Source organism: Asterias amurensis, chromosome 17, assembly GCF_032118995.1.
Source record: "Asterias amurensis chromosome 17, ASM3211899v1".
Taxonomy (NCBI): domain Eukaryota; kingdom Metazoa; phylum Echinodermata; class Asteroidea; order Forcipulatida; family Asteriidae; genus Asterias; species Asterias amurensis.
Genome location: NC_092664.1, coordinates 1947731 through 1960387, shown reverse-complemented (window position 1 = coordinate 1960387; position 12657 = coordinate 1947731). Strand labels below are relative to the sequence as shown.

Sequence of the window (12657 nt, the reverse complement as noted above, 5' to 3'; positions counted from 1 at the left end):
TTGCATAAACAATGTAAAATGTGAGGGTTTAGTCACTTACAAAGAAATACTTTCTCAATTTGGGTTCCTTCCGACTAAGCGCTTAAGTTGAGGATAGTTTTAAATGGATTGAGTACTTTATTTGTCCAAGCCTGAAGGCAGTTGCAATAATCATAACCCTCCATCCTCCCGATAGTCTGCATGAAGTAAGATATTTATTATATTATACTATTGGCTGTGTAACTATCTGCTTTTACTAATGCTTTGTGTACTTGTTAAATCTTTATTAATTTTATTGTGTACCCCAGATGTGGGGCAACAGATCTACGGATCATAGTATGTATTTGCTTTTGTTGTCCCTTGCCCATCTCGGGGTATACTGGCTTATATTTTGTTTTGTATTGTTATGGCAAATAAAATAATAATGATAATCACTCTCTGTATAAAATTGTGACTTGTTGTATGACTTTTGAGGATTATTTTTTCTTACACAGACATTAAACAGCAACGTTATCCACATGGTAGTATATCAATTTCAGCACGCTTGAAGCTCACCTGTTTTCCAAGCAACAAATAAACACACATTTAAACTAAAATCTTTATCTCTGTTTCTATATAATTGCTTGCCCCAAACCAGTTATGATGGAACTTTCTAAAGAGTTTTTATTGAATTTATGTAAGTTTAGATGTAATTCAATCTACTGTTCAGATTGTGACATCTTTATTATTTTGAAATAATCCATTCATCAAAAGCAATAAATTGGGTTGGTTAGACTTAGTAATACAATATGAAGTAATAAACTACAATGTATAAGTCCATTTTATACAGTTTTGCTAAACCAGCGCTCCATACAAAATCTAACAATATTTTCATCTATAATCAATGGGTTTAAAGTAGCTGAGATCCGGCGCGCAGCAAATTGTGTACATTGGATACGGTTTACTCACAGTTTCAACCCGTAATTCATGGATACATTTCTCCAAATTTCGATATGAGGAGACAGTTTTTTCATAGATATTCCTGTTTTTATATTTAGGATCAACCTTAGTACGACTTGATCAACAAGTATGGCGTGGTCTGGGGATCAGAAGAGGCTTGAAAATAAGAAGAAGAATTTGGATTCGAAAATCCGGTTTAGTGCATGGACGCCTATGAATCATCACCCAACAAATGACAAGGTACAGTATCAATTAATTAGTTGTTTATGCTAATTAGTATTATAGTACAGCACTTGCTGCTGTACCGTTGTTAATTGCATTGTTTATTCCATGTTGCCCTTGCTGGTTATTGTCAGTTGTTGTAATCTAAAATATTATAATGAAATATTCTTGGAAGACCATCCTATTCTAAAAAAAACACCAAAAAAACCCAAACTACTCATGCTACTGACTACATTTTGAATTTGAAATTGTAAAATTATTATTAGCGTAGGCCTGTTTTGTTTTCATTATAATATTTATCCTTTAGCATCATGTAATAAACCTTTTTTTAAACTTGAAGACACAAAATGTGTTTACCTCATACCCATTCATTTTGTTTACTAGTAGAATCCTGTGGTGTTCAATTCTTGACAAACATTGGTAATCATATGTATTTCTTTAAAGGGTGGCTGCAGTGTTTTTTTAAATAATTTAAACGATTAAAGAATAAACATGACTTTCTAAACCTGAAATATTTTTTTATTTTTTTTATTAAATGCGCAAGTATTTTAAAAATGGTTTTCAAGAGATTAGGGGAACCCACCCCGCCCCTAAAAGGGGCATAAACGTGACGTCATGTCGAGAACCCGAGCCGTCGGGCCCCCTGGCTGTGTGCATATAGAGACGTGTGCACTGTGTGGCCTGGTACCTAGGCGCGTGTAGTTAGGGACCAGACTCTTTTTGCCGTCGATATGTTTGAATTCCCGACGTGACGTCGATGGTAGGGGGGCAGTAACAATCCACAAAGGGGGGGCATGACTTATTCGCTAATTACGCAAGTGAGATATGTCGGGGAAAACAAAAAACACATTTTATTGAGGTTCAATACATATATCAGAAATAAATGACAGCAAAATTAACTGTTTTATTTTAATTCACTGCAGCATCCCTTTAAATATTTTCACAGTCCTTGATAAAACATTGGTAATCAATGTATTTCTTTAGATATTTTCACAGTCCTTGATTCAGGCACTTTGGGGAAAAAAATACTCACTGGCCTAATTCATAATCTGTTAATTATAAAGACCATCACTTTGTTCTCCTTTGTTATATCCAGGTTTATGAAGAAAGGAAAGAAGTCTTACAAAAATGGGTGAGTTGAAATACTGAATGCACGATATTCACTTTTATAACACCCCTTGCAAGTATTCTGCCTGCTCATTGGTTTAGAGCGCGTCACATGACATGTCTTAGTTTTGCCAGACGACGGCCGTGTGATAGAGCGTCGGTTTGCCATGCGCTAGTCCAACAGACTAGCACATGGCGTGCAGTACCCAGACGTCCGTTGCGTATACTGGGATGATAAATTAATAGTCTGTAACCATTTCGGATTGCGCGACACTACATGCAACACAGTAAGTAAAAGTGTTTGCAATCTGTATTCGCGTCGTCCGTGGATTGTAGCATTCAGGTCTGTAACTTAATAATAACAGTACAGTATTTAGAAATGTATGGGGTGTTATAAACCAAATATTGACTGCTTTTACTCGTGCAATGGTTAAAAACTATGACTCCCTCGGTGATCCCCGGAGTGTTCTATTTTCCCTCGGCTTCGCCTCGGGAAAATAGAACGCTCCGGGGATCACCTCGGGAGTCATAGTTTTAACCATAGCACTCGAAGCAGTCAATATTTGTATACTATCAAATATACAAATATTGAGTGGCTCAGAGTGGAATGGGAGGAATATTCGCAAGGTAAAATTTGGACTGTTCCATTTCACAAGGCGAAGCCGAGTGAAATGGAACAGTCCAAATTTTACTGAGCGATAATATTTCTTCCATTCCACGAATTAATGCCACTCAATGTTTGTTTTATATAACTGATATAGATCCTTGTCATTTGATGTATTTTAAAAGTATAACATTATGAAAAATCACACAAATTACTGACAACCAAAAATCATATCGCGCCGCTTAGCGGCAACAATGCACAAATCGGATCACAACCTTTTGCACAGGTGCTCCTTTGTTTTAGCAGCGGCACGGCGGCACTGTACTGCTCAAAAACATTGGGAACAAGGATGATCCCAACTGTTGAATGGGAAATGCTATTCCCCGTAGACGAATAGATCTTTTTGATCGCCGGTGTGGATAGGAGTAATAGTGAATGTCACGTGAAGTAAGTTCCACCAATCAAATGACAAGGATCTGTATGTTGGTTATCAAATATCAAATCACAAATTCCCAAAAGGCCATGGTCGGATTTTAAATATAGCAGACAAACTACATTGTACCATTACTCCATTGTTTGGCATATATAAAATGTTGTTTTCCAAAGTTATTTCTGTTCACAAAACTCCAATTACAAGTACTAATACAATTTTCTTTTCCTATCTTACAAACATACCTTTTGTGATTTGTTGTTAATTTGTCTGAGTTTCTAAGGTAATAGACCTTATTGCGATTCCCGCCTGGCTGATTTTTCTCAATTGTCGAAAGGCATTTAGGGAAAGAAAAGGGGGCATACAAATTACAACAACGCCCCTTCTCCCTTCCCACTATGCCCAAATTTTGATTCAATTGCCCTTGTAGCATTCAAGAAGTATCACTATCAACACTGCTTATGGCTACACAATTGTATATTAAAAATGTAATTATTTGATCATTATGATCTGCTGTCAAGCTCGTGTTAATTTTGGCAAAACACTTTCCCAAAATCATTATAATTACACACTTTTTAAGAATGTGCATTTATAATTAACTTTAACCAATTTTGATTTTCTTGTTATAGTTTGATAGATGGACAGATAGCCAGCGTAGGGCGGCCATCGTGGATGTAACAGATAGATGTAGCCTCGGCCAGCTACAGTTTCTGAAGCAGATTGTGATTAATAAACTACCAGTGGTACGGCAGGACTTCACTAGAGAGTTACCCAGGGCTATTTGCTTGTATATATTCTCCTTTCTGGATCCGAGAAGTTTATGTCGCTGTGCACAGGTTTGTAAACTATCGGCTCTTAGCTTGTTAAAGGCAGTGGACACTATTGGTAATTACTCAAAATAATTATTGGCAAAAAACCTTACTTGGTAACAAGTAATGGGGAGAGGTTGATGGTATAACACATTGTGATAAACGGCTCCCTCTGAAGTGACCTAGTTTAGGAGAATGAAGTAACTTCCCTCGAATTTGATTTTGAGACCTCAAGTTTAGAACTTGAGGTCTCAAAATCAAGCATCTGAAAGCACACAACTTTGTGTGACAAGGGTGGGTTTTTTTCTTTGATAGTAATCTCGCAACTCCGACGACCGATCGAGCTCAAATTTTCACAGGTTTGTTATTTTATGCTGATGTTGAGATACACCAAGTAAGAAGACTGGTCTTTGACAATTACCAATAGTGTACACTGTCTTTAAATCTCCTACTAGGCATGTTGTGGCAAGTGGTCTAGCTGCTTAAAGGCACTGGACCCTATTGATAATTACTCAAAATAATTATTAGCACAAAACCTTTATTGGTAACAAGTAATGGGGAGCTGTTGATAGTATCAAACATTGTGAGAAATGGCTCCCTCTGAAGTAACATAGGTTTGAGAAAGAAGTTATTTTCCATCCACTCATCTTTTGCTTTGCAAAGACATTTGCTAAGCAGTAATTTCTTCTTTTCTCATAACAGCTTTATGAAATTGCTTAGCAAGCAAATTTCTAGCCCTATAGACCCCTTTCAATACGCACAGCGTACTCACATGTGCCTATCCTGGGTGTCATTTTGGGTGTCACAATCTTATACAAACATACACAAAAGAGAGTTGACACCAAAAATTATGCGCACTTCTGTTTTGTGTAAGAAATCAAAAGCTCCCCCAAGGTTGCATAATGCGTAACGCTACAGGTACGCTGAGAACACACACACGTTTTTACGCACAGAGAACAGCTATTGTCCAATGATCTGCCTCCATTTTGAGAGTGTGACGTCGTATAGCATCGTTTTTCTCTGAAGCAGCTTCTTTTAGATGATTATGTTTTCTTGTTGTTTAGGTTTGTTGGTTCTGGAAGTACTTAACGGAGTTAGATCAGATCTGGATGCCTAAAGCCCTCCGACTTGGCTGGTACCTGTCCTTCTCACCGAGTCCCTATGAAGCTGGAGTATGGAAGAGGCATTACCTTGAGAACGTCCGGAGCTTGCATTACATTGGTCCAAAGGTATATAATGCTAGCAAATCTTCAAAAACAGTAAGAAAAGGAAACAGAAATAATTGGTTTTAACAGATATAAGGGCCTATTTGATCCATAACAAGACTTTAATATATATATTTGGTTTGCGGTAACACTATGTGTGTATCTACTTGCCAGGTAGAGTTTGTTCTCAGAGAACTATCTTGCTTTATTCTACTACTGCGGAGTAGATTGTCCGGGTGTTCGGGAGACTTCTCATTTCTGAAAAGAACTGTCCTGCTTATTAACTATTACCTGGGCGGATGGTATAGAAATAGGCTGGGACTACTACATGCAAACCAAGATTTTAATAGAATTGAAAAGTATTATATCAGATGAAAAGTCATCATTCGAACATAATTTGTTTTTGCTCAATATATTACACAATTGGGTTTACTAGCTCAACACTTTGACCAGAAGAAGATGAAAACACAGAGGACAAGATCAAACTTGAGAAAAGGATAACTTAAAATAAGTAATTAGTGAATGAGGCAGTTTAAAAAGTGGAAATCTTTGGGGAAAAGGAGAAGGCAGAGACAAAAGGTTTTCAGTCATTTCCTTCTTGAATGTTCAGACCATAAGCCTTTGTGAGATATGGTCGACACAATGCTATGATTGGCACTATTAATTTTGGTTTTTATCCATACACCGATGTGTGTTAGCACTGTATACTCAGTACTTTCCCGAGTCCTGTGAAATAATATCACAGGCATACATGGGTGGGATTCGGACCACGACCCTTTCAATTCTAGAGCAGTGTCTTACCAATTACCCTACCGAGGTTGCCCGGTAGCTAGAGGCAGTTCGAATCCTATGTTTTGGCAGCGGGTACCACAACGATATAATAGATGTTAAATTTGCATCGGGGATAAAGAATATTAATTTTTGGTTTTTACCCATACACCGATGTGTGTTAGCACTGTATACTCAGTACTTTCCCGAGTCCTGTGAAAAAATATCACAGGCATGTTACTCGGGTGGGATTGAACCCACGACCCTTGCAATTCTAGAGCAGTGTCTTACCAACTAGACTACCGAGGTTGCCCGGTAGCTAGAGGCAGTTCGAATCCTATGTTTTGGCAGCGGGTACCACAACGATATAATAGATGTTAAATTTGCATCGGGGATAAAGAATATTAATGTTTGGTTTTTACCCATACACCGATGTGTGTTAGCACTGTATACTCAGTACTTTCCCGAGTCCTGTGAAAAAATATCACAGGCATGTTACTCGGGTGGGATTCGAACCCACGACCCTTGCAATTCTAGAGCAGTGTCTTACCAACTAGACTACCGAGGTTGCCCGGTAGCTAGAGGCAGTTCGAATCCTATGTTTTGGCAGCGGGTACCACAACGATATAATAGATGTTAAATTTGCATCGGGGATAAAGAATATTAATTTTTGGTTTTTACCCATACACCGATGTGTGTTAGCACTGTATACTCAGTACTTTCCCAAGTCCTGTGAAAAAATATCACAGGCATGTTACTCGGGTGGGATTCGAACCCCCGACCCTTGCAATTCTAGAGCAGTGTCTTACCAACTAGACTACCGAGGTTGCCCGGCAGCTAGAGGCAGATGTTAAACATTTGATGATTGACACTATTAGATTTGGGTAAATTTTTCTGTATACACCCAAGTCAAACAGTGCACACCTACTGTGTCCATCATGCCTCAAAAAACGCTAATGGGGTTGATCACCATGCCGGGCTAAACTTGATCATCAACTGTATTTTAAAGTTTGACCGCTTTCTTTTCAGGAGTCTACAGTTCCAGCTACCAGCACGCAATTAAATGGTGACGCTACGGACAACTCCAAAGCAGAGAAGGGTAGTAAGAGGACCACACCCAAACTAAAGAGTCGACCCCCAAAGCCACTGGATCACAAACCCTGGAGAGCATCGGCACCGGTCGCTGACGACATCAAGAGAAATAACTACTTAGATAACCCAGACGAGATTCTCCTTCAAAGGTACTCAACCAATAGGACAATCTAACAAGCCTCGCCCTATTATGTGTTGGCCAATCATAATTCAATTATTTATTCAAAATACCCGAGTACCCATTTACAACTCAGACATTGACAAAATAGGGAGACTGCCAATATAGGGCTAGATGGCTAAGTTGATAGAGCACCGGTACATTAACCCGGAGGTCATTTGTTTAAATCCTGCTCCAGTCAATTTATCTTTGTTCAACCCAAAATCATTTACAATTCTGTAATAAATATCATACACACTCTTGATTGCGTGTTAATACTTTGGCCTTATTAGTTGATTGGAAAAAGACACTAACTTCACTTTACAATAGAGAGTACAGATTAGAACTTAGAAGACAGAGAAGTTTAGATGGGCAGATAATTTATTGGGCCTAGTTTAGTGACTAAATTTCGAGCCCTGTTAAGTTCCATAATTTCCAGAATGTGAGTTTGAATCCTGGCCTAGTCAGTTGCAAAACTTGGGTCCTTGAGCAAGGCACTTTATCAAAGCATCTCTCCACCCAGGATTTGAAATGGTACCATTGAGAGCTGGAGAGTAAGCTGAGAACATGCGATGGACTGGGATAGAAATAGAGGGGGATAGAAATATTCTCGGTCTTTTAATGCCAATGAAACCAGATTTAAACACCGACCTATTGAGCCATATTAGCCTGGGACAGACCGCGGGGTGTCGTGGCCGAGCGGATAAGAGCACCGAACTCGAGCTCTGGTGTTTCTGTTCATCAGAGTGTGGGTTCGAGTCCCGGTCGTGACACTTGTGTCCCTGAGCAAGACAACTATAACTGCTTCTCTCCACCCAGCGCCCAGTGTTAATGAGTACCTGTGAGGGCAGAGATGGTTGTTGTGATAGATTTAGCTTAGTAGCGCATGTTTGTTGCACAGGCTGGATACTCCCCAGGGAGCTGAGATAGTTTACGGAATAAATATCATGTAAATGGCCCAGTGACCAGGGGTTATAATGTTAGAAGTGCTTTTAGACGCCCTTCGGGTTTGAAAAGCGCTATAGAAAAACTGATTATTATTATTGTTATTTACTTTACTTCACTGTTTCATTACCAGACAGAAAAGACTTGAGAAGAATAAACAGATGAGAGAAAGAAGGAATTCCGCCTCGGCAACCGACTTGACTAAGGAGCCATCAGCCGCAGCCAGGAAGACACCAGGGTCTGTCAGTATGGCGTACAAACTCAAAAAGGCAAAGTCGTCATCGGTAAGCTAATCAATAAATACCAAAAACTCCTCCAGATCAAACATTCTCTGCAGTCTTGGGGAGGTCAATTGTTCTTAAGATTTGGTCTATCACCATGCTCGCTTTGGGACAGACTCCTTACTGAACTCAGAAAATAAACCACATGTACAACAATCAAAATTCAGTTGAAAACCTACCTTTTCCAGTGTTCATAACTTAAACTGTTGGTTGTTTTTGTTCACGCGACTCTCGCTTTAGTCTGTGTTGCTGTTCAGTCTCACCTAATGGAGTACCACTTTGTAATGCTAAATATTACCGATATGCAGTCTGGTCACACTGGCCTCGATAATGAGAACAAAAACAAGTACGTTAACAATACAAGCCCTTGATTGGTTGAATTAACATGCACGTATTCTGCACGGAGCAATCCAACCAATAGAATGCGTTCTCTCAGCGTTGTGATCAGTATCGTTTTTGTTATCGCCGCAGTGTGACTGGTCCTTTACTGTTTGAACTGTTGTCACATGTGTTTTTTTCTCACCATTTAAGTCAATATAATTCAACTTGTGCTTGCCACTAAAATTTAATTTAAGTTTTGCAAAAAAACAAATTTATAAAACCTTAGAACCATCTTGATCATTTCAATGAGAAAGAAAAAGAGAGTTTCAGACTCTTACCATTTGAAATGCAGGTTTTGGATCGGGTTTTTCGTTACCCTATGTTTACGTTGCACTCCAAATTTCGTTAGCAAGCTAACAAAACAGAAATAATTTCCAAACCAATCATGTTTTTTATCTATTTTAGAATGTAAATGTGGAAGAAAAACCCTCCAGTACATTGCCAGACAGACCAATGTGGGCACAGAACACGGAAAACTTACCTCCAGAGATGCTGGTCACAGCAGATACTATCGGAGGAAAAGATGCCTCAAGACGCCCTCCTCCTCTATCTAAGAACCTCCCTCGTCCATCGGCTGCAGTCAGGAGGAATGAGAGAGACTTGCCAGGTATGCTCATAATAACTAGCTCTTATATAGCATCTTGATGCCCTTTACATTTGTGCATTAGGGCAAGGGCACCAAGGCATTTCTCAAAGGGCACCCTGTGAGGAAATTGTTAATTTCTACTGGAGCATTTCAAGGGGGTATGGAGGCAATCGCCTTTGTTGCCTTTTGAAACTTCAGGCCTTAACCTTCCTGTAATCTTTCTCAGTTCCCCGGGGAGTATACAGCCCCGAGCTGCCGTGGTGCTCCAAAGGCTTTTTCATACACAATATCAACCTCTACCCTCGCAAGTACCCATTTACACCCCTGGGTGAAGAGAAGCAATTATAGTAAGGGGTCTTTCACAATTATCAACATTTTCATCAACATTGTCGGACAAGCTGTAACATCCAGTGTCAAATTGCGACTTTATGCCAACTTTGTTACGCAAACAAATGTTATTTTGATCGGGTAAATTATTGATTCAACTTTTCTGTTTTTTACTCACAGTAGGAGAACTTTTCCAATCAAGAGGCTGGCAACCAGTTGATTCTTCAGATGATGAAGGCTGATATACATGTAGCAGTCAGGGTACTATACCTCAGGCTTTGAACTTTGCTCTTGAAAAGGCACAGCCATTTCCCACTTGTCAGGGGCACCTTGTCATCATTTGACAAAGCCTGCGCCCGTGGCCGCCTCGTCCTCAGGGCGCACTCCTGGTCACCGCCATCACCTGTTCTCTTTCAATTGCTGCTCTTCTCAGCTCTCCTGCGCTTCTGCCACTCCACTTTGTCACCAGGGGGCACCTCTATGAGGAAAATGTAAACTTGTACATGAACTTTGCACAGGGCACCACAGCAAAAGTACAGGGCACCACGGCACTTGCTGTGGGTGACAGTGGATTATTTCGAGGCCTGATGCCTGCCGATGTACTACAAGTTTAACTCCAACTGTGCTCACCTTGTGTGAACTGGCTTTGGTGTTGAGAATTAACTATAAGGTTTGAGGATGTTGCCCTATCTTACTCGCTTGCTGATGACTGGGTACTTAAGTATGGCTAATGAGCACCTAGAACACTGCTTAAAATGTCTACCACAAAATAGAGGGTGTGGGGTGTCGTGGCCGAGCGGATTAGAGCACCGAATTCAATCTCTGGTGATTCTGTTCAGCGGAGTGTGGGTTCGAATCCCGGTCGTGCAAGACACTTCACTATAATTGCTTCTCTCCCCCCAGGGTTAAATGGGTACCTGTGAGGGCAGAGTTGGTTCTTGTGATTGATTAGCTTTGATTGCACTACATATTTGGCGGCACAGGCTGTATACTCCCCAGGGAGCTGAGATGGTTTAAGGAATGATTTAAGGCCAAGTGACCAGCCCCCGATTTCACGAAACTCATCGCAAGTTGCGACGTATCGTAGGGTTTGCGATGCGTCGCAGACCTATAAGACACTACGCGGCTGCGACGAGTTCGCAACTTACGACGTGTAACCGGTCGCAACTCGCCCTTGCGACGCGTCACAGCGCTTGGTGAAATCGGGGGCAGGGGTAATAATGTTGAAGCGCCATGAGCGTCACTGCGTGACGGACCTAAGCGCTATATAAGAAGCTACTATTATTATTATTATTATTATTATTATTATTAGAGCAGGGAGTCGATATTGTGGTTCAGCTTATTTACCAATGGTGGGCTTAGGGCTCCCCATAAAGCACAGCATACTGCTGGCTGTAATACCCTGGTCACAAATAGCTTGCGATGGGTTTGTGAGTGTGAAGGATTTCATGGCATTTTCAGCCAGTGCCCCAAGGGACTCCATGCGTCTGCTAATCGGGTCATTTGGGGAAATCAGCAGAATTTTTTTCAGCAATAGCAATAGCTACGGCTGAAGCCATTTGATCAGCCACAACCTTATTTTGCCAATTAAAGGGAAAAAAGGTAAGACTGATACAAATAATGTTCATAATGTTATATGACTTGAAATATGATTCTATTTAAATAATGGGAATTGTGGTCGGTAATTTATTTTTAAGGTTTCAAGGGCTGTATAGAGACATCATGGCTGTAAATTGAGATATGTTTTCAAAGGGAAGGAAAAGTATATTTATATTTAGGAAAAGTACAGTTAACTGCTGGTGTAGCTGACAAACTATGTCACTTCGGAGCAGACCAATCATAACACAGAAATTTAAAGCTTAAATGTATGTCACTGCAAGTTTATCCAATGAAATCATTAGGCATGTAAAACCAGTGCCTGTCTTGCGGACAGGGGAGCAGTCTATTTGGGTGTTGATGTAGAGGGCAGTTTACTGGTTGGTACCCAACAGTCTCTTTTATAGTGAACTTAAAGGCAGTGGACACTATTGGTAGTTACTCAAAATAATTGTTAGCACAAAACCTTACTTGGTAACAAGTAATGGGGAGCTGTTGATAGTATAAAACATTGTGAGAAACGGCTCCCTCTGAAGAAACGTAGTTATTAAGAATGAAGTAATTTTCCGCGAATTTGATTTTTAGACCTCAGATTTAGAATTTGAGGTCACAAAATCAAGCATTTGAAGCACACAACTTCGTGTGACAAGGGTGTTTTTTCTTTCATAGTTATCTCGCAATTTTGTGCTTCAATTTTTCACAGGTTTGTTATTTTATGCATATGTTGAGAAGTGAGAAGACTGGTCTTTGACAATTACCAATAGTGTCCAGGGTCTTTAACCCACCCACACCATAGTAGACTGTGTAAGCATGTATTCAAAGCCCTTTGGGAACCCAAATGTCCACCTATGGCTCCCAGCATTCAAATTTGTTTGAGACTTGCAGTTTATAAAATTGCTTAATTATGGATCTACCTACAACTGGGTAATAATTATGTTGATAATAAAGAATGATATTTAGTATAAATTCAACCAAAATTTAGTACCTGAAAAGTAGTACATGTACATTGCATTTAGAATGGAAAAAAAAAACACTTCTTGTTAAAAAGGCGTTTAAAAAAAAAATACTGCAATATTAATTGTCTGTATAAATTTAAATTTTTATTTTCAAAACGAGGTTTATTTTTCAATTGTCTCACAGAGTAAAACTTGGCCTTTTGACCACGTGTAAATCTGGAGGTTTGTTTTGGGAACAGGATTTTAAGATTAAAACAAGCAGCTTTGAAAACA

At 39.7% G+C, this 12657-nt stretch overlaps 1 protein-coding gene across 2 annotated transcripts; it reads left to right on the top strand.

The window, feature by feature from the left end:
* Positions 1-899: 899 nt before the first annotated feature.
* LOC139949934 (F-box only protein 16-like) lies at positions 900-12657 on the top strand. 2 transcript variants are annotated; one of them, XR_011787596.1, is made up of 9 exons: positions 900-1158; positions 2237-2272; positions 3911-4117; positions 5155-5319; positions 7093-7304; positions 8391-8541; positions 9325-9526; positions 10013-10902; positions 10939-12657. XR_011787596.1 is itself a non-coding variant. In XM_071948520.1 (8 exons), the coding sequence occupies exons 1-8, from the start codon at positions 1048-1050 to the stop codon at positions 10072-10074; spliced, it is 1146 nt and encodes a 381-aa protein (XP_071804621.1). In that variant the 5' UTR covers positions 900-1047; the 3' UTR covers positions 10075-12657. The 2 variants fall into 2 exon arrangements, 1 of the variants encoding a protein (XP_071804621.1); XM_071948520.1 differs by having other exon boundaries at positions 10013-12657.

Coding starts and splice junctions, on each gene's coding strand:
- LOC139949934 (XM_071948520.1), top strand. CDS start 1,048: ATGGCGTGGTCTGGGGATCAGAAGAGGCTTGAAAATAAGAAGAAGAAT. Junction 2,273..3,910: donor AAGAAGTCTTACAAAAATGG/GTGAGTTGAAAT, acceptor TTCTTGTTATAG/TTTGATAGATGGACAGATAG. Junction 4,118..5,154: donor GTTTATGTCGCTGTGCACAG/GTTTGTAAACTA, acceptor CTTGTTGTTTAG/GTTTGTTGGTTCTGGAAGTA.